Raw genomic sequence first — 25,575 nt, forward strand, 5'->3', positions numbered from 1 at the left:
GGTCAAAGGCAGCTTGGCCAAATATCCGAGCGGCCAAAAGAGCAAGGCTGTTGGGATTGACAAGCGAAATCTACTCCCAGGAATAGAGGTGACACCAATTTGGAGTTGACAAAGATTCACTCACAACCAACACGAATCACGCTAGCATGGAGGGCGCCAAAGCAAGGCCTGATGAGACGTACAAGCAGCTCTTTGCTAATTCCACAGACTCTGGAGAGCTTCCCTCGGCTGCCCCTCCGGAACCCTTAGAGATCCGCAGCCCGCCAGTGGGGCTGATAATCCGATAAGATAAAGATTGATAATCCGATAAGCAAAATCGCAGAGAGCGAGGTCCCAGGTTCAGTGTTCACATGTGGGAATTTTCTCGAAGCCGCAATCGAACCATTACCAATTTGTCCCAAACATTCCCGCAATCCTGCGCCCACAATGCCAGAAGACCATAAGCGAAACAACTTCCTTGATGCTGGCGACAGCGACTCGGACGCTGGCAATAGATCAGACTCTGACGACAACTTCCAGAAAGGAGGGCGTAGCGCCAAACGGAGGAGGGTAGAAGAGGATGAGAGCGATATTGAATCCGATTTCAGCGACAATGATTACAAGGAGCAGGATAACAACGAGTCTGGGGGCGCAAACCTAAAACAGGATGGAACGGAACCATCAGGCGATGATAAGGACAGCGAAGGCAAAGACAAAAAGAAGAAAGACAAGTCAGAAAAGGAATTGAAGCTCCCTGATGTGACGAAGCCTCTTACGAAGAAGAATCTCGTCGTTACCGCCGAAGCCATTAAGAAGTCAGGAGTAATCTACCTGTCACGAATCCCCCCGTTCATGAAGCCGCAGAAGCTGCGCTCCCTTCTTGAACCCTACGGCAAGATCAACCGCATCTTCCTGGCCCCTGAAGACCCTGCAGAGCATGCCCGCCGTGTGCGGATGGGTGGGAATAAGAAGAAGATGTACACAGAGGGCTGGGTAGAGTTTGTGAAGAAGAAGGACGCCAAGAAATGTGTCGATCTTCTGAACGCTCGAACTATCGGCGGCAAGAAGACCAGCTGGTATCGCGATGATGTTTGGTGCATGAAGTATCTCAAGGGCTTCAAATGGTCTGTCCTACTGTTTTCTTGGTTCAGGAGGCCTTGCTGGCTGACACTCAACACCACTAGGCACCATCTTACCGAACAGATCGCCGCCGAAAACGCCGAGCGCGCCGCCAGAATGCGCGCCGAAATCGCCAAGACAACCAAGGAGAACAAGGAATTCATCAAGAACGTCGAGAAGGCCAAGGTTCTCAACGGCATCGCGGCCAAGGCAGAAGCCAAGAGGAAACGTCTAGGCGTAGGCGAGGGTGGGAAGGAAGAAAGCAAAGAAGACGAAGGGGAGACACAAACGATAGAGGGAGGAGTCGGGTTTGTGCCGGCGAAGCGGCGGACATTCAAGCAGATACCCCTGGCGAAGAAGAGGAAAGTCGACGAGGACCAGCCGGAGGAGGTCAAGAGAGTGCTCAGCAAGATCTTTTGATATCCGGATCAAGCTGCAAGGGCTTTTCTCGGCACTTTGAATCGGTTGTTTTCTCCTGTCTTCCTCTCTTTGTCCAGATACCCCAACACAACTTTATATTGGCCCGACGGCTGTAGGCTCGCGAGAAGTGTAGACCAGCATTGCGACCCGTGCCTCTAGACATATTATGACGACTTTTACTTTAGCAGTAGCGCAAAAGATCATTTGGCTTCAATGCCATGCATTCAGTTCCCTTAGCAAACTTGGAAAAACAAATCTTCTAAACATAACTCGTGAACCATGCAAACGTCAAAACCTCCCAACATCTTTTCCACCAGCATTCACTGATCATCCTGAATGTCCAGATCCTCAAAGTCATCCAGAAGCTCATCCATGCTAATCTTCGGCCCATCGTCGTCATCCTCTGTCTCAGCAATGCTCATGGCATCAGCATCCTGTTGAGGCTTCTTGGTCTTCCTAGTATTCTTGTACAGAGCCAGAGTAGCACGCAGCTCTTCATCCTCTTCCACATCGCGCAGGAAGGCCTCATACTCGTCGTCCATACGAGCCTGGTCGGTCGCCTTGGGCAGCAACTCGCCCTCATCCTTGGGCAGGCGCTTGAGCTTCCAGTTACGGCGACGGTTGCGGCGACGGTTCGGATAGTGCTTCTTGACAAGCACGACGTCGGGAATCGTCGAGCCGTATTGGCGCGAGTTTTCGATAGCGTCGAACGTATCGGAGTTGAAGTTTGTGCCGGTCAGCATGTAGCCCATGACTGAGTCGCCGGGGTGCAGTAGGTGCCCCAGGTGTGTGCGAGTGAAGTATACGTTGTCGTTGACGCCCAGATCGGATGCTCGAGCCACAGTGACTTCAGCTAGCACCCACTTTCCCTTGCGTATACCCGTCGCTTCAATGTCCATGACTATGAATTCGACCATGGAGGTGGCATCGGCCAATGGTCGGAAAGGCTGCCGCCAATAGACGTCGGAGCTCAGCTCTGCTGTGTGAAGGGTATTCGGATCAAGAAGGTAGACCGCGGTGCCTATCCTGTAGCAGAGGCAGAGAGGTGGAATATTTCCAATCTGTTTTGCGAGCTTGAGAGGCAGGGCAACTAGGTCGTCTCTACATATGGGAATAATTTCGGCCGAGTATGTGAATTTGTATTGCTTGTCGCCTGTATGTGTATCTTGCGAGATGAGATGCCTGGAGTCCTTGAGAGTGATAGGGACAACGGATTTGAGGAAATGAACAAATGCCTCAGCCTGATTTCTTTGGGCAAAGAAGAAGTCAACACCATCCTTCTCCTCCTTAATATTGATGGTGTCCTTGTGTGCTTGGTGCTTGAGGATGAGCTGCTCTAAGAGGAGGAAAGTCCTCTTGTGGGTAACCTTCTGGCGGACCTGGACGACGGCACGCCAGACGTTGGCTGTGTAGGACTTAGCGCACTCGCGGCATTGTTGATAGGCAACGACATAGACAACTTCGAAACTCTGCTGCATCAAGACACCATCCGACACCTGGTCCTGAATGGTAATCTTAACTTTGATGCGGCGCGAATGGGGTTCTGTCCAGACAAAGCGAGCATCAATGATACGAACTCTACCCAAATTTCGTAACCGTTTTAAGCAGAGCGATAAAAGTTCTCGTGATTCGGGGGCAGCTGCGACCCAAGTTGAAGGGGGCATCAGCCATCTTTCACAGTCCCGGCAGAAGTGAAGGGTACCCTCGCGCTGGATACCCTGTGAGATATCAACCGTAGACTTGATGCTTTTGAAAGAGTCAGTGAGTTTCTTCTTTCCCGGTCTAATGTAGGCAAAACGACATACCAGTCATAGCAAAGAGCACCGGCTGAGGAGGTGCCGTCAATAGGAACACCACAGTTGCAGCACAGAATACTGCCAGTGATGTCAGAATTCGTTGATTACAATTCTGGCCCATTTCAAGTGAACTCACGTAGCGCCGGTACGGGCAGTCCCCATCATCGGGGCCATGCCCATGGGAGAGTCGAGATCCATGTTCTCGGTAATGTCGCAGTGAACTAATTGAGGGTCACTACTGTAATATTTGCGGGTATCAAAGAGAAAGAATTGTAGTTATAAACTGTATGGGCGCGCAGGCCGACGGGGCTGTGTGTGTACTTTTCTTGAGATGAGCAGGGGCGTAACGAAGCCACAGCTCAAGAATTTTGAATTGCCCCGCGCTTACTGATAAGCACCTATCGATAAGCTGTGGAGCGGTTAACGTTGCTTGGCAACCCAGACCTTGGAGGTCTGCCATGTAACAGGCAGCGCCAGCTTCAGGAGCTTCAAGCAAATGCAAATGCTTCAAAGGCCAAAGTTACACAGTGAAGAGTTGCTGAGGTGCTAATGGATTTGAGCGGAATCACTGTCAATAGTTCTCTGTCTCAAGGGTTTTGACACCTTGGTTGCCGATTCTTTCTCACTGTCAGCGAGCTCGGCCCAGGACAAACCATGGGTTTGATCCCTATCAACACAGTCATGTATTTTAGCCAGTCAGAGACTGGCTAACTCACTTGTGAAATGTCACAAGCTGCAAGGGACCAAAGTTAAGGTTTGCTGATTTTGAATAGCAAGTCGTAGATCGTCTCATTTGCTTAAGCCAACCACGTCAAGCGCAAGAGCCAGGAATGAGAGAGATAAGAACTGCTCTCCCGTGACTCCTGAACTTGTCAGCGACGGGCCATACGAGTAGAAAAAACCGAGCCATCACTTCTGGAAGTTCAGACTATATGACCCCGTTTTCTCGTCCTTGATAAACTTGAAATTATCTGTACTTAGCCCAAACGGCCTAAGCAGGCCATTCCCAAGGTCCTTCAGCTTTGCCCACATCTCGGCCATTTCCTTCTCCTGCGCTTCCTTCGCCCGCGGTGGCAAAGCTCGTAATTGAGCTTGTACGGTCCTGCGATCGGCAGGAGTCAGAAATGCTGCCATTCCTTCAAGCCGCTTGTAATCCTCGATGGCACCCTCCAAATTCGCCCAGCCGCCGAGCTCACTCCTGGCGCGAGCACGCCGCAGGAGGATCTTCACACGGAGTTTGGCAATATCATCAGCGCGGGACCTGGATGGCGCCGGCGTGGTTTTGGCTGCACCTGCACTAACAATATCTCCTTCGACGCCCTCGTTCCCGGCAGCACTCTTGTTAGAATCCTCCCCCTGTTTCTCGGCCCTGTCGAGACAGTCAAGAGCAGTGGTGGCGTTGTTGATGGCTTCTTTCCACTCCTCCAGCTTCAGATGACAGGCGGACACATTAGCCCGCAGCACAGCAAGCTCGTAGTCCAGATAGTTTGGGCACACGGCAATGGCTTCATCGTACTTGTTGATGGCTGCATCATAATTTCCTGAACCGAATAAAGTGTTCGCTTCGGCCTTGTGAGAGTTGGACTTGGCCAACATGGACTGTCCAGCAAACAATTAAACGTCAGCTGAGAACGTTTTCAGGGTATTTCATTGGATATGGGACATGCACATGATGCATGGGTCATTGGGACAGCACTTACAGCCTCCTCCTCGGGAGAGAGCCTCTCGCTGGACCGATGATGCTGGTCATCCGCTGTATGCTGGGCAGCCCCATCAGTGCCGTCATGCCCGTTAGATCCACACTTCCCTTTGCCGTCCCTGTCGACCCTTTTGGGCACCTCGGGCCTCAAGGTGGCCTCTTCCGATGCTTTTTCGCTCTCGAACGCCATGGCTAACGAGGCCAGCCCTTGCGCGGACAGATGGAGTCAAGGGGTTTTACCGGACCGATCCAGCGTCCAGGCTAGTGTACTGTGCAAGACAGCACGATCCCAGCACGGCAGGTTGCAACAGAGGGAAGACAACGTTGGATGATAAGAGATTGTGCCGGGCCACTGGACCGCGCTGGACTGTGCTGAATCGTCACACTACCAACAACGTAACCCCTTCAGCGGGACTGTGGGCGAGGGACGCGAAAACCGGGTTCAAAGCTCCCTGCAACTCCCAGGAGCTTTGGAAGATCCAATGAGCGAAGCTACTGGGACCACACGGCGAATCAATTGGGTAATCAGATCCATGCATGATGCAAGACAGCGTAGAGCGCAGGTGGAAGCAGGACCGTTGAGAGCGTTCGGTCCCACCGTTTATTTTTTTTTTTTTGGCGGCTTTGCGACTTTGGGACCCAAAAAGAGCCCAACAAGGCCCAGGGAGTCCAGGAAGCGCAAGAACCATAAAAACCGAACAAAACCCCTGGTGCCGTGCTAGCGCGGCGACAGGGGAGGGGCATCGAGTACTCGGCTGGAAGCCGCTGTGACTTACCAGGCCGTGACAGAAACGCTGCCAAGCAAATGCAGCGAATGGACGTCAAGGCGACGGCGAGGTCTTATCTCGCATCTCCCTCGGCCGACCGCGTCCACTGCATCTGCGTGTCCAGTCTGGTGTCTGATCTGTATGCGTTGGCTCCCAACCCCGAGGCCCAGGGGAAAAGGGAAATGGAAAATGGCAAATCGGGACCAAATCATCAAACGGCCCGGCAGCGTAGCGCTCCGTAGCACCGCCCTGCCCGTGAGAGCCTCACAACGCGCCGCTGCGCCTGGGTAAAAGCCTCTGTATGCCAAAGGGAGAACGCGATTCGATTCAGATGTATACTGAAAGTAGTAGCGATCGCAAAGGCTTAGGCTGAAAGAAACGACGCAGGGGTTCTTTGATCCTGGTGCTCGGAGTAAAAGTGAAGCTGGATTTGCAGGCATTGGCCTTGCCCCGCAAATCTCCAGCAACCTTTCATCAATCTCGCAGAACATGCAGGGAGTGCTGGCTGTGGCCCTGTGCAGGGGACCACGTCCATCATCCCCATATTTTTTTCACTGCCATTCCATCTCCACCAACCTTCAACAGCCGCATGTGTGCCTTATGCCGATCTTCCTTTATTGTCCCCTCCTTTGTATCCCCAGTGTGATCTTTGGATCATTGATATTGCAACATTGAACCGATCAACCTTATCAAAGAATAAAAGGTTATATTCTCGAGCAATTTGCCCTGTCACCTACTGTTCAGAGAGTTGAGACATCAGACCAAGTCAACCGGCTTTCCTCTGGGACCTCGAGTATAAATACCCTCTAATCTCACCCACTGCAACCAATCTTTTCCTTTCCATTTCCTCAGCCACCGACCTCAAGCTCTATCGGCTTTGCAATCTTGCCTTGATTTGCTCCTGAACCTTGGTTCACAACTTCAGCAAACAATACACTCTTCATCACAGCTCACGAGACCTCAGGGAACATTATTCACAATGGCTCTTGATTGCACCAAGACTGAGTTGGTCTCCCTGGATTTCACGATCTTTTTAACGATATCAGTAACTCTAACACACTCACCAGCTTTCCTCCTGTCCGTGCTTGCCTGTTCGACATGGATGGCCTCCTAATTGATACTGAAGATATCTACACGGAGGTTACAAACAAGCTGCTTGCAGAATGCGAGGGTGAAAGGACGAGGATGACCTGGGAGATCAAAGCAAAGGTACAGGGTCGCCCGGGTCCTGAGGCGACTAGGATCATGTGGGAGTGGGCAGGGCTCAACAAGAAAATGAGCATTGATGATTACCGCAAGCGCTACTATGAGATTCAGGAGGAGCTCATGCGAACGACGAAGCCGCTTCCTGGGGTTGTGGCCCTGCTTAATGACCTTGATCGCACTGTTTACTGGCAAGTCGCCCCAAAGAAGACGAGCGAGAAGCGCGGAGATCATCTTCCCAATGGCGCTGCAAACGGCACTCCGAACTGTCTAACGAACGGCATCAACGGCGCTCTCACCAACGGCACCACAAAGCTTTTTCCTCGCCGTGTGCACATCGCTTTGGCTACATCATCTCACCAGTCCAACTTCAAGCTGAAGACTTCCCACCTCGAGGGCGTCTTCTCTGTGTTCGAGATGCATCGCCGTGTGCTGGGCGATGATCCTGAAATTCCGAAGGGCCGCGGCAAGCCCCTACCCGATATCTACCTGATTGCTCTCGACCGCATCAACAAGTCTCTTCCCGCTGGTGAGGCTCCAATTAAGCCAGAGGAGTGCCTCGTTTTCGAGGACAGCGTGTCCGGTGTTGAGGCCGGTCGTCGTGCGGGCATGAGGGTTGTTTGGGTCCCACACAAGGACTTGCTCGAACAATACAAGCACAGGATTCCAGAGGTTTTAGCCGGTCAGACTGGTGAGGCTCCGCCTGAGGCCGGTCCTTGCCCCGGCAAAATCGGTGATGGCTGGGCCGAGCTGCTCCCCAGCCTGGAGAACTTCCCATACGAGAAGTACGGCATTATTATTCCCCCTGTCGAGGTCGAGAAGGAGGACTGCATGAAGGGTTTAATGAAGATCAACTACTAAGATGCACAAAGTTGGTGCGTGCTGAGAAAGGAAAGCAGGGAGGAGAAGGAAAATTGGTCACAAAGAAGTGAAAGGCTTGGAAACCCTCCACATGTCACTCTTCATGACCAGGTTCTCTTTACCTCATGATACCCCAAGCACCATCAAAATTCGGTGCATGCAACTAGTTTTCAGTCACCTCAGCCCCTAATCATGATAATGTTGCCTAATGGTTCTGGGTGGCTGCAGGATCATATGGTTCTTCTGGGAGCGGAATGGGTCTTGAATAAGGAATGGGAATATCTGGCATATAGATTCCGAGGATCTTGCTGAATAGATAGCATACCTCTGGAGCTAATGGTGAAAACAAAATTGATAGAGCTGAGGTTAGATTACCATAGATATATAGAGAAAGGAGGATACCAGGGAATTGAAGCCGATGATCATCGGGACATAATAATTTCATTAGTAGTTGGTTGCTGTATGGCAGATGTCTGCATATCGCCAGTCCTAAGTGTTTTCCCGTCCCATACTTGTAAAACACCAAGGTACCCAAACACCAATGTTCTAAGCTAGCCCAAAGGCTTCCACTGTTCCCAAGAATCCAAGATTGATATTCTTTAAATGATCGCCCTCCCAATGCGAAAATCAGACCCCACCAATAACCCAGTAAGCGGCATCGACATCATCCCTCCAAAATCACTCTTGGATGATGACCCAGAAGCAACGACCCTAGGAGCCGCCCAAGCCCTTTTCAACTCCCCCTCCAACCTGCCCATCCGCCACCCGGTCTCCTTCCCAATCGTTCCCAATAACTCCAACACCTCACGACGTTCCTCGGCATCAGTCAGTACGCCACCGACAACAGCCAAGCTGCACGCGGCTGCAGCGACAAAACTACGACGGTCGACAGAAGTCAGGTGGTGCGCAACAATGCCGCAGACGTGGTGCGCGTGATGCTGCTGGACCCGACGGTTCTCTTCACTAGTGAGGCTACCACCACTGCGGCGCTGGTCGAGAGGGTTAGTCTGAGAGAGGAGGCACATGGACGTGTGGTAGAAGAGTCGCCCGAGGATAGCAGAAGGTTTGATCAACCTGTTAAGACGTCAGATAACATCCTCAAGACCTGGACAGCAAAAGGACGGAAGGGCACTTACCAGACGTTAGGGAACAAAGATTTGTCAGACGATTGAGCAGAATAACCATACGGCCTCATCGAACGAGGGCAGCTGTTGCTCCAAGCATTGCATATCCTCTGCAGTCTTCTGCACTCCGCAAACCGAGTCTGTCGGCTGATCAGCTCTTCGTGAGGGTCTGGATGTAGGCCTCGCGGCATGCTGGCACGGAAGTTGGCCACTTTGGCCAGGATGTAGAAGATCCGTTTCACCCAGAGACTTTCTTCGCCAAACCCTTTGCCGTTTTTCATCAGGAAAGCTGCCAATCCTTTCCGGCCGCGACCTCCATCGCCGCCGATGCTCGGACGACGCACACATTCTTCAAATCCGATCACGCTCGCACTGCTACTTCCGCTTTCGAGCCCTCCGTCGGCGAACTCTAAATCCACCCCCCATTGATCGGGGTCCCAGGTGATATGGCTCCCCGAGGACAAGCTGGCAAGGACCTCGATGCCGACACTGGCCCAAAAACAAGCCGCTTCCATGCCTCCTGATGAAGCATCCCAGCCACATTCACGGATCAAGGCACTTGCAGGGGGTAAGGCTTGATGCAGAGGATCAGTCGACTTGTCACTCATGAGCTCATACGCATTAAGCACAACCGCCGCTACGGCGCATTCCGACAGGTCGCTCCGCTGTTCGCGACGGATACGAGTCAGGTGTTCCAGAGCCAGACTATAATACCTCTCGGCCTTGTCTTCATCGCATCCTCCCATCAAGGACATCTGCCTTGCACCACATGCTAGCAGCGCGTTGAGAACCATCGGAGACTTGAGAGCCAGGTAAGGTACCGTGTTGGCAAAGTGCTTGTTTCCGTCCAAGCTGTCCAGCCATGGAGCTACCCCATCCACGAATGCTTGCATGTAACGGATCTCGTCGTCCGAGTCCAGGTAGTCACGTTCATCTGTCGCATCGTCGCTTGCTGGCGTCGGGGGATCAGCAGGCCTACCCGGCATTTGTGCTGGGCTGTTGTAAATTTCAAACCGGATTGAGTGTGCTGATGGTGACGATACAGTGCGAGTTGAGGACAATGAAAGGGCACAACCAGAAGTGTATTCGTGCTTGTTGGTAGAGATGACCATCTTGTCTTTGTTCATATGATGGCTCTCAAGGGGTGAAAACATGAATATATCGTCATCGAAGTTTGGAGGGCTTGGTTGCTGTAGCGGCGGTAATGGTTCCCTGGCATAATAAGTGAAACTTTGCATCCCCTCTTCCCGCACGCTCTCGCAAATGAGAGACTGGGGAGGAGGAGGCTGCCCAACATGGTTCGGGTAAGTCGGGTTGTTGTCTTGAGGAGCGCTGGAGCTGCTAACGTGCTCAGAAAACGAGGAATCGGACATCTGGTGGTCCGGTGATGCAGTCTTTTCGGTAGAAGTTTCATCAACATCGGGCACCTGCGGGGTCTCCAGCTTCGGATACCGTCCCAGACCGCCCTTATATTCGGATGCAATTAACCGCGATTCATCCAGTATTTGAACTGTGTTTTATGGATTAGTATTTCGACAAGACCGATAACCACAGTGGACAACCTACCTGACCACTCAGTCGTCGGGGGCACATATGGAGGGGTTCTCACTTGAACATCAATAAAGTTTAGCCGGATCCCTCGTTTGCACTCCCGGTTGCTCTTTCGACAGTTGTTGCAGTCTGGAACACCCTCATCACATTTTAGATGGCGCTCCCGGCAGGTAAGGCACCCTGTGCGCACCCGCTTTGCCTTGCCTGGTTCGGCCTTAGCAGGCGGTAGTTGCTGTCCTTCCCGGCCGCCATTGCTGTTTACCATGGCATTGACATTAACCATTGGAGAGGGTACCATGGCATAATCCAAATCTTCAAGTTGAAGCTGTACATGAGCAGCACCGAAGTTAAATGTCCCTGGAGTCCCTTGACGGCTAGCTGAGAAGCTGTCAAATGGAGGACTGTACGTTCTGCTGGAAGTTGTGTATGGCGGCGATGGCTCCTCCTTGGAGTATGAATTTGTCGGTGGAGGGTAAGGATGAAAAGAATGGCTCTGATGGCGAGCATGAGTTTGACTCCTTTGACTGGAACCTGCCATGGCTGCTAAGGGGTATCAAAACAAAGTCCGAAAGAAACACAGAGAGGAAGAAAAATCGAAAAACAGGTCAGTTCAGGGGCAGGTTTTCAAGTGTCTGAGACGAGAGTTGGACCAAGCTCTCCACGGCAGCATCTAAGAATCACAAACTCGAAGACAAAGAGCCAGAAACGTGGTACCCGGCCGTGTGGTAAGCAAAGAGGGCCGAGATCGTGTTAAGAGCGAGGAATCGATCGGAGTCCCCGCCGGCGTGAGAAGAGGGGGGAAGAGCTTGCCACTGTTGTCCGATTGTCAGTATCCGTTATGCTGTTCCAAGTTGTCGTCGTGCAATCCAAGACATGACGGATGTCTATCTCTGCGCTGATACGTCGCCTGCACGCTCTGCGCTTGTTTCCGCCCACCACGCTGCAGAGAGGGCCAGCACGCGAGTTTACACGGGATGCTGTGTCCCAGACAGGCCCAAAGAGAGAGCGAGGACGAAAGTGATGGTAATAAACGTGTGAATGTAAATGCCATGGGGACAGCCGAGGAGAAAAGTCAACGAGGCTGAGGTTGGATCGGGGTGTTGCAACGCTCAGACTTGCTGCCGTGCCAACGGACGTAGGAGCCGGGATGGCATGCAGGCGCAACGGACGAAGAGCAAGTTGAAACATTCAAAAAGCAGATGCAGGGGGCGTCGGCGCTGCGATGGGACCCGTCCACAATCTCTTTAGCCCCTCGCTCAGACGCTGACGAGGATAAGGACAGTTCATTAGCACGTTCAAACTCGATGTCGGAGAGCTTCGCACTTCGCGGCAGCTCAGGGTTTCACCGAAAGTTGAGATGTCATCAATACTGACGGCACGTTCTATCGGGTTCTGAGCCCCGAGTGAGAATGTTTCCCGTCTGTCGAGGCATGGTGTTGAGATCTCGGGGAGCAGCAGGAGTGCTCGATCCTCCTCTGGACGGGACACTGACCTTCTATGACAGAAGTTGCAGGGGCCACCAGGGGCCGGTGGTCGAGGCAACAGGCTGGGCGCCTGGGGTCCTTGTCATCGTTAGGGTCCACTGATCCACTCAGCACAGAGCTTGGCGCCGAGCTGGGCTTGGCTACTCAGCAAGCCGGAGATCCACATGGAACCGTTGTCCAGACCCACTCCCCCACCTCAGCTTTCAGTGCCTTTGACTGGTCGATTGAAGGAGCGAACAAGATTTGTCGAGGATGGAGCCTCTTCAGCTGCAGCGTGCGCCAACAGCATCTGCGTCGTCTGAACTTGGATGGACTGGCGGGATGCCCTGCTCTTGTCATCAATGGCGTGGAACAAGGCTGTCTTCTAGAACAAGCTTGCATATCTGCAGATCATTTATCGCGCGCTGCCTTACACTTCACACTTCTCCAATTTTGCCCACTTTGATCTTAATCCGTACCTAGGTACCTTAAGTTACAGCGTACCCCTCGGATCCGAGACGCTTAAGCTTCCATATCTAAGAACAGCACCCTGGTCATTTTCGGATTTTCCACTCAAGGTCATCATTATCATAGATCTATTCTTCTTCCACCCTCCATCATCACACAGTCTCGGATGAGAATATGTCGACCGAGTCTCGTCCAGCCCAGCCCAAGTCCATCCTGCGCGGCCATAAGGCCCAGGTGCACGCTGCCGCCTTTGTATTTGCCAACGAGCGCCTCGTGACTGGCGACGCAGATGGCTTTGTCATCTCGTGGGACCTCACAATCATGCGCCCCAGAGCGGTCTGGCGAGCCCATACGAACTCCATCTTGGGCATCTCTGACTGGGGTCGCGACCGCCTGATCACGTAGGTTGATTGTTGTTACTTGCTGTTATCGGTCACTGTTGGTGTCTGCCCGAGACATGAAGTAGATAGATTGCTGAAACAATGGGCATTCGTAGACACGGAAGAGACAACAAGTTGATTGTCTGGAAACTGGGTGTCGAGGACGAGAGCCGCTTGAGCACCAGTCCTCCCTTGGACCCTGTCTCGAGAACCCGACCTCAGCCAGAGATGCTGCATCTGCTTGAGGTCAACACTATGAACTTTTGTTCCTTCTCCCATTGCCCCGAAGTTCCGGCTTCAGGCACATCATCCGGGGATATCCTAGTTGCCGTGCCCAACACTTTGGCATCCGAAGCTGTGCGTCTAAGGGCCATATCATACACCCAAGTCGCTCATACTGATAATTGCCATTACAGATTGACATCTACCATCTCCCATCTCAAAACCGGAAATACACATTAAAGCTAGGGGAGAAGAACGGCATGGTCATGGCCCTATCACTGCTCTGGTTGGGACAGACTTTGACACTTGTCGCAGGCTACGAGAATGGGCTAGCTCTCGTTGCTCAGCTCGACGACCAGGGTAACTGGCTTGTCATCTATCAGGCAAAGCCTCATACCCAACCAATCCTCTCTCTAGATGTTTCCCCAAGCAGAGACTACTTCATTACATCAAGCGCTGACGCCATCATTGCCAAGCATTCCCTTTCTGTCGGCTCTCAACAACCGGGAAAGCAACCAGTACCACCTCGAGCAGAGCCAACCCAGGAAATACCAATCCCCCAAAAGCCAGCGCTGCGCAATGATGACAGCAACCGACCCCCCGAAACAAAACCCCCTACCAAACCCGCCCATAATGACACCAACAAACCCAAATCCCTCCTCTCTGCAGCCCTCGCAAACGAGCCACGCTCCCCTCCAGTCTCTCAACTAACCCCCAGCAGCATCTCTCCCTCCTTTTCAACCCCCTCCCCCCTAAACAACAACACCCCCATTAAACAAATAAACACAAAGCACGCAGGCCAACAAAGCCTGCGCATCCGCTCCGACGGTCGAATCTTCGCCACAGCTGGATGGGACTCCCGCATCCGGGTGTACAGCACGCGGACACTGCGGGAGGTCGCCGTCCTGAAGTGGCATGGGCTGGGGTGCTACGCCGTTACATTTGCCGCTGTTGGTACTGATGCTAATGCTAATAGTAGTGATGGCGACAGCGCTGAGTGTGCTCGCAAGTCTTCTGTGTCAGAAAGTGGTCCGGAAGAAGAGGTGATAAAAGGTGACAAAATATCCAAACATAAGGAGCCTAGGAGCCAGCAAGATCTGGACGAGTGTGGTGTGGATAGGAGCAACAGTGTCGCTGTGGTGCCAAAGCTGGTTGAGGTGACAGTGAGGGAGAAGCGCGTTCATCAAGCAATGGCGGCACACTGGATAGCCGCGGGGAGTAAGGACGGAAAGATCAGTCTGTGGGATGTATTCTAATCCAGATTGGAAAGGGATGGTAACGAGCGATAGTTCGGGTATTGAGAGCTATCTGGTGTTTTTTCAAGATTTTGCCCACCTAGTAGTGCAGTCAGTAAGACAAACCAGCTAAGGAATGAGAAACCTAAACGGCGCCAAATGAGCGATGAAGACCACAACATGCCTACAACCGAGCCCGCGAGCTCTTCCTTCTCCTCCTCTGCTCCCTGATAGACTGCTCTAAGCTCCGTTTCTCTTCAGCAGTCAGGCGCGCAGGCGCCAGTTGGAACTTCTTCCCCTGCTCTTCTTCAGTCTGCGCCTGAACCGCCTCCATGAAGAGTTGATGCCCCAGACTGTCAGTGTGTGCCAAAACTCTGCGGTTGACAGTTGGCCCGTCGCGTCGATCCTTCCCCTCTCTTCTGCTCACGGAGATACGTGAGACGAAATCCCAGAAACGGCCGCTCTCGAGAAGACTACCTGTTTTCTCGTCCCGTCCGGGCCTCCACTCGGGAGCGATGCGTAACCGTGGTGGGATCTGAGTGTCTCGGGTCCGAATGACCTGGATAATACCTTCCTCCTCGAAGCGTTTGAAACCATTGCTGATGGTTTGTTTGTTCATGGCCTCTTCGTAAGAAAGATCACCCTGATCATACAGAACCTTCGCCAGCTAGGAGAAATCAAAGTTAGTTCACGTCAAGCAACGTAAACTCGATGGAAAGCTAGCTTACCTGTTGGGCGCTTTTCTGTGCCTTGGAGAGCTGAATCCAAATATCATTGTCCTTGTACCCAATAGGTGGGGTAAGACCCATGATAGAAACAGCCGCTGCCCAGTACGAATCAATGAACGGCCAAACCAAGAAACAGTAAAAGTCAAAGTTCTCCCGACCGGCTTTCCGCTCGGCGGGATGAAGACCAACCTTCACAAACTTTCCCTCATCGTCTCTCTGGATGTAAATCACCTGATCTCTCTCGAGCCGCTCGAGCGTGTTCTGGAGATTCTTCTCCAATCCTTTGCTGGCGTAAATGAACTCTCCACGGAGAAGAGAAGACAAGAATTGAACCTGGTCATACAAAGTCTGGTACATCATGTCTTGAATTGCAGGGCCTCCCCCCTGCTTGACCTGGGTGTACAGAGCGGCGCATACCAGAGCCTCCGGTATGAAGAGGTGGATTGTCATATTTCGATAATACGCCAGTTCCAATTTGTCTGCTGGCTTAAACGTCCGCTCGGTCACCGCATCGGCCTCATGAACGAGTTTTTTGCCCAGGACACTGAGTCCACGGGCAATCACTTCGGCGGTGGGCGCATCGCCAAAATGAGCAACTCGCCCACCATTGGCCCTGATTCTTTCCGAGAGCCAATTGACACGACGAACCAGCTCTGACATTCCGATGCCCCGGCCTCTCATCGTTAAAAGCACAGTCCCGATCAGTGCTGTGGGCATGATAACGGAGACAGAGTTGATGTCGTTCAGGACCCGATATCCCAAAGTTCGCAGAAGTGCTTGTCGAATGTGATTGTTTCTTTCATCCTCCCAGTCAACGTTGAAACGAGAAGGAAACAGAGCAAGCTGAGCAAGCTGGCCTTCGACAAAGCTCCGAAGGCTCCACGGCTCCTTGAATCTGACATCCACACTGCCAAAGTTTGACTTCAGCACCGATGCGCTGCCGACGAAATCTTTCAAATTTTCTTTCTTCTTTTCCGCACCTAGCAGCTCTGACGTATAGCCTTCAGTTTCGATTACTCTGTCGTATTGAATGCTGACAGGACAGACGACCACGTCCTCGATGCGACCGGAAAGAAGACTGTCGAGAACGTAGCTCAGGATTCCAAATTTTGGCGGAAGCAGCTTGCCGGTGCGCGACCTGCCGCCCTCAATGAAGCACTCGAGGTTATATCCGCCCTGAAGCAAGATATCGATGTAGGACTGCACTACTGTGCTGTAGAGTTGATCGTCGCCAAAAGATCGTCTGATGTACATGGCTCCTGTAAAGAATGGTATTAGTTGCCTGATATTAAACACAAGATACCGATAGTGAGTGCTTACCTGCACGCTGGAGGAAACCACCGACAATGGGGAAGTTCAGATTGTCGCCAGCGACAACAATTGGCAACGCCAGTCCTAGCCGATAACAGAGCAGCTGAAGAGCGACGTAGTCAACATGGGAGCGATGGCAGGGAAGAAAGAGAATGCTTTGCTTCTTCTTTTCAGCCTCTTCGGCAACTTGCTTCAGGCGCAAAATTTCCTCCGAGTTCACTCGGATGCCCTGGCCATACGCCCTAAGCGTGAGCTCAGAGGTTACCCAGTACGCCCCGCGGATGAAATATTTGCTATCCAACTTGCAAATCATGCCGTCTAGCATCTTGTCGACAACTTTATGGAGTTGTTGCACTAGAGTTTCTCGACGGCTGGCCATCTTTGACGTGTAATCGGGCGCAGCAGGGTCGAGAAGACCCTGCTTTTCCTCATCGGCAATCTTCAGATCGGCAAGTTCGTAGATCTTCCCTTGAAGGGAGGGGGACTCGATAACTTTGTCCTTGATCTCTTTCGAGAATTCGGGGTAAAAGATTCGCTGGCCGATATACTCATCATAGCCTCTCCATTCCGTTCCGGCCAAGTGTAGGCCCAGCTCCCTAAGGAAGCTACCGATCGAGGCCAATAGCCCGTTAGCTTTTCTCCGTTGAATGATGGTAATGTCAGGAATTATGAGAAGAACAAGGGGATCTGGCTTGGTGGGAAGAGAAGAAAAACAAGACAGGACTTGTTGATGGAAGCGGATAAAAGAGGAGCAAAAAGTGAGAAGTTGAATATGTAGCTGGGAAAATAGGAGACAAACCCTATAGGATCAGTCCGGAACCGTGCCATGTGGTTCAAAAGAATTTCATCTCTCCCGGCGTCAGTGCTGCGAGAGTCTTCCTTCACTTGTGACCTGACCAAAGTAATTCGGTCGCCCTGGATGCGCAGGTCGGGCGCCGCTTTGGAGGAGTTTGAGGGCGACATTGCGCTATCGGTTCGTAATAAACGCGACGTTTGAAACGAGAAAATGACTTTGGAAGTTGGAAGACTGTCGATGGCGTTTGGGCGTCCGAGCTCTTCGTGAACCAGCTGCAGTGATGCTCACCGAAGACTTGGTTGAAAAACTGAGATGTCAGCAAGCTTAATCTTAATTATAGATAGGTATAATGAGTTTCTCTACCTCGTGATAGACACACACGCGACCGCGGGCTTGGGAGAATCGAGATAAGATTGGGATGATTGTGGTTCGTCCTGAGCTAGCAGCAGCCCGCGATGTAGGTCTGTGTGTAGGTCAAGCACTCGGAGTCGCGTCTGTAAGTTTGAGCTCTGGACTTCTGGTAGGTAGCTGCTTGAGTTGCTGACCGTCCTTTCGGCAAACCGTTCCCGCCGTAGCCCTCAGTAACCTTGAAACCACAGCTCTGCAACTCCAAATCCATGCCACATGTGCAATGTGCAGCTTCCGTTGATCTTATCGGCTTCTTGCAGGTGCACACATGTTTGAGCTTGTTCCTGTTTGAACAGTGGACTTCGTCAGGGGCGTTGCAGCACCTCTGATTCCCCCGGTCCGAGGCTCACTTCCTGCAAGCCCAGCGTGCAGTCGGGTCGGGTGTGTCCCGGCACGATGGGAGCCACTCAGGGCTCAGGAAAGCCGGAGACCGCCCATGCAGGGGTCGATCACTGAGCGACGTTGCTGTTGTGCTTCCGGGGTAAAGCGGGGGTGGTTGATGGCCAAGGCACACTAAACCATAAAAGGAAAAGGTGTATACCTGGCTTTCAAGATGAAAGACAGCGGGGCCCGGCGCGGGATGGCTTCCAAAAAAACTCAGCAACCTCGCGACGACAGAAGCAACAAACACAAACATCGACTAATTGACGACGACATCAAAACACATGCAGCCGCCGCAAGTCGCAATGGATTCTAAGAGCAAAAATAAAAAAGATCAACCTTTCGCTGCCGCACTCCTCGCCCGCGCTCACGAACCCATTGAAGCAAATCGCATCTACACTGAAAAAGTCCAGCAACGGCCACTCTTCCTCACTCCCTCGTCCCCTCCGCCCTCCGATGCCCGCATCGCCCGTCGCCGCGCTCGTGAGAAGCAGAAACAGCAGCGCCGTAAAGCACTCAAGCCAAAGCCTCTCTCGGCTACCCAACGCCGGAAACTTGGTCTGTACGACGTGCCCCGAGAGGCCCAGAAATATGCGCTGTACGAGCCGCTCCATCGCCTTTGGCTGGGCTACATCCGCGAGCTCCTTGGCAGCGAGATATACACTGGTGGTGAGGGCGCTGCAGCAAAGCTGGCTAGCGCCGACTTTCACGGCGCTGGGGTCGAAGTAGTGCGCAGCGGCTGCGTGAGTCGCGTTGGAATCAAGGGTATTGTGGTGAAGGATTCGAAGTTTGCCTTCGAGATCATCACTCCCAAAAACAAGCTGAAATTGGTTCCTAAGGAGGGTACAGTATTTCGATTTGAGGTGCCAGTCCCAATCCAGAAGCAGGTTGAAGCTGCCGGAGAAGAGCAACCGGAAGCGAAAGACGGAAAACAGCCCCAGCAAGATTCAAAGATGATCTTTGAGGTACACGGCGAACAATTTCAGTTCCGATCAGCAGACCGGGCATCACGAAAGTTTAGGTCGCACTTTTCCAAGATCCTCTGAGAGGAAAGCCCTCCTACTTGCCAGAATTATTCTTTGCGCCTTGAGATCCCGGCTTGTTCGGGTGCCATCTTAAACCCCGTCAACCGTCAGGGATGGCACACCAAGCTTTTGACAGTAAGTCCCAACGGCTTGCTTTATTCCAAATCAACACGCATGTCATGCGGTGTCATGGAATCCTGCCATTGGTGCCAAGGCTCCGATGTCCGTCCAAACAAAATCCTGAACGACAGGACCCCATTGAGCCCCAGGCACTCCACAATAGTCCAGCTCAGCCGACTTCAGTCCTTTGGCTACGGGCCATTCGGACAGGGAGTCAGGAAAACCTAATCCCCGTTTCTGAGCCCCAGATACCCCATGTCGAGACCGACCAAGCGCACGATACACCTACCAACCTGCACAGGGAAACGGTTTGGGCCACAAACAGCCAGGTTTGTGGCAAGTACGGGTGAGATAAAGTCTCGAATGGCCAGTACACCTGTGGGCGTGCTACCTGTAACCATTGCTACAGGTGGAAAGGGAGGAGCACTGCCTTCCTATGGATAACGATCCGAGTGACGAAGTCATCAACAGCACGAATCCACTCATAGTCTCGTTGATAACACTTTGTTTTTGTACAATACAACCCTTCTGCCAGTACTTATGTACAGACTCCTCGGACAATACACAGACGATATTGTCTTTCATCAACAATCATGTCTATAACGGGCTGCTATATGGTCTTTGTGATATTTATCCCAACCCAAGAAGCCATACAATGCAAACCTGGTTTCCAAGCCGAAAGCCACTCGAGTCTATGCCATCATGCTGAAGGAGGGATGATGATATTGTCGATAAGCCGGACAAGTGGGCCTCCACTATGGCCGAGATCCTCACCTGGTTGAGGATCCTCGACGGGTAGCATCCTGATCGCACCACTGAGGATAGCTCCCTTCACTGGGTCAACAGTGGAAAGCTCTTCCATGTTATCTGGGTCAGCTAATGAGATGTAGTCGACCTCAAACCGGACCCGCTTCTCAGGCGCCAGCGCCATTTGCTCCGCCAGCACGTCATCAGTGACCTTGGTCGCTGCAGCAAGGATGGTCTCCCGGTCCCTCGCGCCAGCGTTGTAGGCATCTTCTGCAGCCCTCAAGGCGCGATACAGCACGGTCGAAACAGGCCGTCTCCTCTCTCCAAGATAGACATTCCTCGAACTCAGCGCTAGCCCGTCCTCAGCCCGTGCCGTAGGACAAACGACCACCTCAGCAGGGATCATGAAGTCCCGAACCAAACGCTTAATTACCACAGTCTGCTGCACATCCTTCTGCCCAAAGTAGACCCGGTCCGGCTGCACAATATTAAACAGCTTCATGCACACGGTCGCAACGCCCCGGAAGAACGTTGGCCGCGATTTTCCCTCCAGAACCTCCCCAACCGGCGTAATTGTCACAAAACTCCCCTTGCTGTCTACCTCCTGTCCGGGAAACCCCCCAGGATACATCTCCGGTGTTGTCGGCGCAAACACAGCGCTTATCCTCCCCAGGTTATTCCCATCATCTGCCAGCTCCCGATCCAACTTCACCAATGCTTCAGCATCTGCATCCCAGGTGACCGGGTACGAAGACAGGTCCTCGCGCACGCCAAACTGCGCCGGGTTGACATAAAGCGAGACAACAACGTGGTGATTTTCGCGGGCGGCGGCGCGGATCAAAGACAGGTGGCCTTCGTGCAGGGCTCCCATGGTCGGCACCAGTGCGACCATACGCTGGTCCAGTGTGTGTGGACGACGCCAGCGACGGACTGATTCGACGGTGCGGAGGATCCGGATTTGGGAGTTGGGTAGGCGCTCCAGGGTGCTGCGGTTGGAAGAGGAAGAGGAGCAGGCTGAGGCCATTGCGCGTGCAGACGAGGGGATTCGGGAGATAGGTGCTAGGGAAGGCTGAGGGCAGCAGGCGAGCGAGAGTAGGCGACTAGGAAGTGAAGCGCGCGATCGAGCGAGATGGATGGCGGGCCTGACCGCGTGCCGGAGGAGGGGCCGGGTCGAGTTCATTGAGGAGGGGCGCTGTGGGTGGTTAGGTGATTGCGCGAAAGCAACGTTCTGTATTCTATGAGCAAATAACGCGAAAGTAAGCCTTCGGGGAAAGAGTAGAGGGCACCACAGCAGCTGCCTGCAGCAATTAGGCCGAGATTTTATTTTCTCGAGGTGCTGTGATGGTTTCTGCCGCGGAGTTTTGAGGCCGGCACCTGGACCGTCCTGGCCTGGTCGCTGGCCTCTCGGAGTGAGACTGTGGGACAGTGGACGCGGCAGGCGGGCACGGTGGATGGGTCGCTTTCCAAGAAGGCTCTTCCCGCCTTGGTCCCTGGCGCCTTGGCCCTCGGGTCCAGGGCTTACGGTTACCGAAGTCTAGGTTGCCAAGTCGTGGCCATCAGCCGCAGAGGTTCTTGCTTCCTCGGGTCGAGTCCTGACCTGCAGACTTTCATCGGAGCTTAAACCATGACATCTAGTAAACGATGACTAGAATTCCTTTGCGCGATAATCCTAAGCCAAGGATTTGATAATAACAAAGCCAACTCTTCTGCTGTTGCGTCTGTCTCAACCTTGGATTTGCCATCACCCGCCTGATATGGAACCGGAGCTGGAACCTGGGTTCAGCAGTCTCCAAACCCAGTTCAAATGTCGGAAATTCACAACAACGTTCACCAAACTACTTGAGACGATACAGGGACAAAAGCAATGACAAGAGTGGGATTCGAACCCACGCCCTTTCGGACTGCCAGTCAGGATCCTGAAGACAGCGCCTTGGACCACTCGGCCATCTTGCCTTTGCTCGAAGTTGGAGGCCGAGCGCCAGGATCAGAGTGAAGACGGGGGGCCAAGGCCCTCTTGCCCACCTTTCTTTAGTTCCACACAAAGTACCCAAATCAAACTTTCATTAATCAAATCCCTTGTGAAGCTGATTTATCTTTAGCTTATGAGTGTGTTTCTAACGATATTCCAGAGTTCATCCAACTTCGATGGCAAAAGTCACTCGCTCCAGCACATCAACCAGCCACACGCTCATCTCACAAGCCACATGACACTCAGACTCCACCGCACAACTCTCTCCCAGCAGCGACAGTGTCCAAGACAATATAATCTTGTTCCCCTGCAGTGATTACCTCGTCAGCAAGGCAACGTGCCAGAGTGGTTAATGGGTGCGCCTCGAAAGCGTATGGCTTCGGCCGCATCGGTTCGAATCCGATCGTTGTCGTATTTTTTTTTCCACTTGGACTGTTCCTGCTCCGTGACAGCCTTAGTTGATTAGATACTCACTCCATTTCGGTTTCGGAGGTTTTTATGTCTTTAAGCAATATGGACATTGCTATCCCGAAGAGATACCCTAAGTCTCCGAGTGCAGGGTAGACTCATGTAGTGGGAATGAAGTTAAATTCTATCTGCCAAAGCACATATAGCAAGGTCAAGGGTAACAATCGTTACCAATTTTGCATACCGCTCAATATTCAACACGCTGCTTCAGCGAATCACACATCCCCCATATCACCAAATCTCCCTATCACAGCTCTTCAACCAACCCTCTCCCCTGAACGCCTAGTTGTGCCAAAGTCTCAACCATCTAATTCAACACCGAGCTCCGATGATGTTGCAGGCCTGATCTCCCAACCTTTCCCTCTTCTGGACTTTCCCGCACTGGCATCATCTCCTCTTCTTCTTCGTCCCGATGCCCAGGTAAAGGAGGTCCAGGATGCGGCGGCGGCCAAGACATCGACGTCCCCATATGCCGTGATTGGGACGCTGGTATGGGACGACGGTAGTCAATCCCTCCATTTGACTGTCCATTTATCCCTTCGTTGGTCATCTCCTGTCTCATGTGTGACGTCACAGCTAGCGTTTCCGAAAAAGTCAGGCTTGGCCCCGTAAGGTTGGACTGAATTGACGCATGCGGAGAAGCCGCTGATGGGTTGGCCCCGTTGCTCACCGGTGTTGATACCCCTGAAGAATTGGACAGGTAGCCGCCATAAACCCCGCCCCAATCTTGGATGAATCCCGGTACGGGTGCTTGAAAAGATAATCCGGGACCGTTTGGAGCCATCATCATTCCCAGCGGCTGATGTGATATTGGGAAGGAATGCACAGGCGCATGTAACTGCTGTTGGCCGAGACTCGGTCGATTGGTTGGCTCCTGTATCGGTGGCAGACCAGAGTAAGCATATGGATCCTCCTCAGCAGACGCAGTCTCTTGAGAGTGTCTGCAGACCTCCGACGATGTTTTTCTCTTCAGCGCTGGTTGCGCCCCGGACCAGGGCAGTGGTGATGCTAGAGGGAGCCAGGTCGGGGGATGACTTGGGGGTCCATAGTTCCCCGATGGGCCATGGCTTAGGCTGAAGGTTCTTTGGAGGCCAGCGATGTCGTTCTGTTGAAGTAGTTGGGGGATCTGAGGCTGTTGGCTAGGTATGAACTCTAAGGTTGACGTGTGGTCCAGAAGCGGTAGAAACTTCCCTGGTCCAATTCCGTTCTGTGGGTAGTTTGGCGATCGGACTATGGGATTTGCTCGCAATGGATCGATGTGCTGTGATGTGGACGATGGGAGTTGGGGAGTGTCCCTTGTTGTTTGCATCTCAGGAGTTCGGCGATTTCGGAGACCTTTACGTTCTTCTACGGCTGCGTGTGCACGCTCGGCGAATACATCCGCAAGAGGATGTTTAGACGTCGAGCTGTCTGTAGACTCCTTGGGTTCCTTGGAGAACACCTTCCGGAACCATTTGCGTAACCCACCCATGGTTGAACGAACCGGATCACCGAGATGATGTGATAGAAGCCGAAGGGATAAGAACTGCTAGTATAAGCAATGCAACTAACATCACTAAATCAAGTATAGGGGCCGTGAAGTGTCGTCCGTATGGTTGTCGACGGTAACGTGGTTGTCGAGGACGTGAATGTGATTAAGAATGTTGAAATCACACGGATCAGAGGACACCTCCAAGGATACTAATCGACCAAGCGTTCTTGCCGAGCGAGCACCTAACGTGGATAACTGGAAGCTGCCATGATAGTCTGGCTATTCCTTCCCAACCAGTTATCTAAAGGTGGAATACCCAACTGAAACATTCATTCAAGATCGGTTAAAGAAATGGTCGGCGTGGAACTAAAAATGAAACAGAAACGTTTAGGCGCTTGGAAATATCGCCGGGGGTCTAACAAAAAGACCTGTCGCAATCATACAGATGGCAAGCTGAGCGTCAAATCAAGCTGACGGGACTCGGTGGGAGAGCAGGGTGTTGTCCCTGGTCAACCAAACAAACTCAGTCCATTTACGCCGTTAGATACATTCTCTAATCGTATGACATTCCGCTTTTCTTAAATGAGAAGAGAGAGAGAGACGGAGAGGGGTGGAATCCCACCAAAGCTTTAAGGTACAAACCAGAATCACAAAACCTCCCTTCTCCATGTATCCCAGAGTTCTTAAATCATAGAGCCACCCCGTGAGGATAGTTGCAACCTCATCCGCTTCCTGTAACAGCCATCACCTACTGTTCCACCCCTACGCCTCAACGACAATCGTCGGGCCAGAGACGACGCCCACACCATCACCCCAAATACCCACAACAGAGAGCAAGAAGCCCAGGCCAGCAAAGGCGCTGCGCACGATCTGCTTCTTGAGGAAAGTCTCAACCTCAGCGCGCACCTCCTCGCCATTGACAGCGCCGCTCTCCTCACCCTCAAGCTCCTCGCCGCTAGCCTCAACGCTGCCCTCACTGTGCGCATCAACGCCCAGCATCTCGTAGCTAGCCTCCATCCTCATGCGATCGAGCCTCTCCTTCTTCTGCTTCTGCCTCTCCTTCCTCTGCCTCGAGGCAGAAGCAGACACGGTAGCGGGGTCGAGGGAGATCAGGTAGGGGGCCAGCAAGTCCGAGGCGGCGAGGTGGGAACCCAGGGCCAGAGCCGAGGCATAGAGCAGATAAGGATGGCGATAAGGGCGCGGGGAGAATAAGTAGGCAAGGGCAAAGGCAGATGAAGATATGGAGGACAGGGAACGAAGATGGCGAGTGGCCGTCGCCGTGAGGGCGTCGAATGCCTGGGCAGCTGTCTCGGCCGAAGGGAGGGTCAGGAGCGTGGGAATTGTGAGCGAGGAGAGGGTGTAGGAAAGGCCCTGAATGCATTGCTGTGAGCTACTGACGCAAACGGATGGCATTCATAACATATGGGACATCTGAGAAATTACGATGTGTGGCACGTACCGTCATGACACCAAGCGAGACGGTGCCCACAAACTTGAGCACCGAAACGCCCTTCGCAGCCATGATTGAGAGGATTGAAGGCAGGCTGATAAAGGACAAATGCTCCGCGAACGATGTCGATGGAAATGGGGTCAAAAGATGGCAATCTGGTTCCCGAGCCGTTGGATCCCGTCACTGGGCGAAAGGATGGAGAGACTCGCAATGAAGGGAAGTACACGCAATCGAGCTTTCGATGATGTCCGCGGAGGAAGCTGGTTTACTGGAGGTGGCCCTGGCGCATTGGGAGCCAAGCAACTTCAGCACCTCGGGCTCGGGCATGAATAACGGCTCCACCCAACTGCGTCATAATTAGCCGTGGCGGCAGCGATCCAGATCGTTCGGCGAAGGTTCCACCCGCCGCCGGGC

At 52.8% G+C, this 25,575-nt stretch overlaps 9 protein-coding genes and 2 non-coding genes across 11 annotated transcripts; 5 read left to right on the top strand and 6 right to left on the bottom strand.

Moving 5' to 3' along the window:
- Positions 1 to 426: 426 nt before the first annotated feature.
- On the top strand, positions 427 to 1,518 carry CTHT_0031100 (uncharacterized protein; the record flags this gene model as incomplete). Its single annotated transcript, XM_006693494.1, has 2 exons — positions 427 to 1,103; positions 1,164 to 1,518. 2 exons carry the CDS (start codon positions 427 to 429, stop codon positions 1,516 to 1,518), a joined length of 1,032 nt encoding a protein of 343 aa, XP_006693557.1.
- A 320-nt stretch (positions 1,519 to 1,838) lies between these two features.
- On the bottom strand, positions 1,839 to 5,203 carry CTHT_0031110 (putative nonsense-mediated mRNA decay protein; the record flags this gene model as incomplete). Its single annotated transcript, XM_006693495.1, has 7 exons — positions 1,839 to 3,264; positions 3,324 to 3,392; positions 3,451 to 3,535; positions 3,941 to 3,981; positions 4,031 to 4,073; positions 4,292 to 4,913; positions 5,015 to 5,203. The coding sequence occupies 7 exons, from the start codon at positions 5,201 to 5,203 to the stop codon at positions 1,839 to 1,841; spliced, it is 2,475 nt and encodes an 824-aa protein (XP_006693558.1).
- A 1,556-nt stretch (positions 5,204 to 6,759) lies between these two features.
- On the top strand, positions 6,760 to 7,844 carry CTHT_0031120 (uncharacterized protein; the record flags this gene model as incomplete). The annotated part of the gene is made up of 2 exons (XM_006693496.1): positions 6,760 to 6,785; positions 6,848 to 7,844. The coding sequence occupies 2 exons, from the start codon at positions 6,760 to 6,762 to the stop codon at positions 7,842 to 7,844; spliced, it is 1,023 nt and encodes a 340-aa protein (XP_006693559.1).
- Positions 7,845 to 8,443: 599 nt separating this feature from the next.
- Positions 8,444 to 11,057, bottom strand: CTHT_0031130 (uncharacterized protein; the record flags this gene model as incomplete). Its single annotated transcript, XM_006693497.1, has 3 exons — positions 8,444 to 8,918; positions 8,981 to 10,434; positions 10,710 to 11,057. The coding sequence occupies 3 exons, from the start codon at positions 11,055 to 11,057 to the stop codon at positions 8,444 to 8,446; spliced, it is 2,277 nt and encodes a 758-aa protein (XP_006693560.1).
- A 1,567-nt stretch (positions 11,058 to 12,624) lies between these two features.
- CTHT_0031140 (acyltransferase-like protein) lies at positions 12,625 to 14,308 on the top strand (the record flags this gene model as incomplete). The annotated part of the gene is made up of 3 exons (XM_006693498.1): positions 12,625 to 12,851; positions 12,947 to 13,187; positions 13,247 to 14,308. 3 exons carry the CDS (start codon positions 12,625 to 12,627, stop codon positions 14,306 to 14,308), a joined length of 1,530 nt encoding a protein of 509 aa, XP_006693561.1.
- A 163-nt stretch (positions 14,309 to 14,471) lies between these two features.
- On the bottom strand, positions 14,472 to 17,289 carry CTHT_0031150 (acyltransferase-like protein; the record flags this gene model as incomplete). Its single annotated transcript, XM_006693499.1, has 4 exons — positions 14,472 to 14,954; positions 15,016 to 16,274; positions 16,336 to 16,931; positions 17,126 to 17,289. The coding sequence occupies 4 exons, from the start codon at positions 17,287 to 17,289 to the stop codon at positions 14,472 to 14,474; spliced, it is 2,502 nt and encodes an 833-aa protein (XP_006693562.1).
- Positions 17,290 to 18,216: 927 nt separating this feature from the next.
- On the top strand, positions 18,217 to 18,957 carry CTHT_0031160 (putative rRNA and tRNA processing protein; the record flags this gene model as incomplete). The annotated part of the gene is made up of 1 exon (XM_006693500.1): positions 18,217 to 18,957. One exon carries the CDS (start codon positions 18,217 to 18,219, stop codon positions 18,955 to 18,957), a length of 741 nt encoding a protein of 246 aa, XP_006693563.1.
- A 799-nt stretch (positions 18,958 to 19,756) lies between these two features.
- CTHT_0031170 (pantoate-beta-alanine ligase-like protein) lies at positions 19,757 to 20,827 on the bottom strand (the record flags this gene model as incomplete). The annotated part of the gene is made up of 1 exon (XM_006693501.1): positions 19,757 to 20,827. The coding sequence occupies one exon, from the start codon at positions 20,825 to 20,827 to the stop codon at positions 19,757 to 19,759; it is 1,071 nt and encodes a 356-aa protein (XP_006693564.1).
- Positions 20,828 to 21,668: 841 nt separating this feature from the next.
- CTHT_0031180 lies at positions 21,669 to 21,756 on the bottom strand. Its single transcript is given in 2 exon segments — positions 21,669 to 21,712; positions 21,717 to 21,756. It is a non-coding gene; the product is annotated as a tRNA-Leu (tRNA).
- A 347-nt stretch (positions 21,757 to 22,103) lies between these two features.
- CTHT_0031190 lies at positions 22,104 to 22,184 on the top strand. Its single transcript has one exon. It is a non-coding gene; the product is annotated as a tRNA-Ser (tRNA).
- A 2,289-nt stretch (positions 22,185 to 24,473) lies between these two features.
- CTHT_0031200 (uncharacterized protein) lies at positions 24,474 to 25,233 on the bottom strand (the record flags this gene model as incomplete). The annotated part of the gene is made up of 2 exons (XM_006693502.1): positions 24,474 to 25,082; positions 25,171 to 25,233. 2 exons carry the CDS (start codon positions 25,231 to 25,233, stop codon positions 24,474 to 24,476), a joined length of 672 nt encoding a protein of 223 aa, XP_006693565.1.
- Between the last annotated feature and the right edge of the window lie 342 nt (positions 25,234 to 25,575).

Source organism: Thermochaetoides thermophila (genome assembly GCF_000221225.1).
Source record: "Thermochaetoides thermophila DSM 1495 unplaced genomic scaffold scf7180000011816, whole genome shotgun sequence".
NCBI lineage: Eukaryota > Fungi > Ascomycota > Sordariomycetes > Sordariales > Chaetomiaceae > Thermochaetoides > Thermochaetoides thermophila.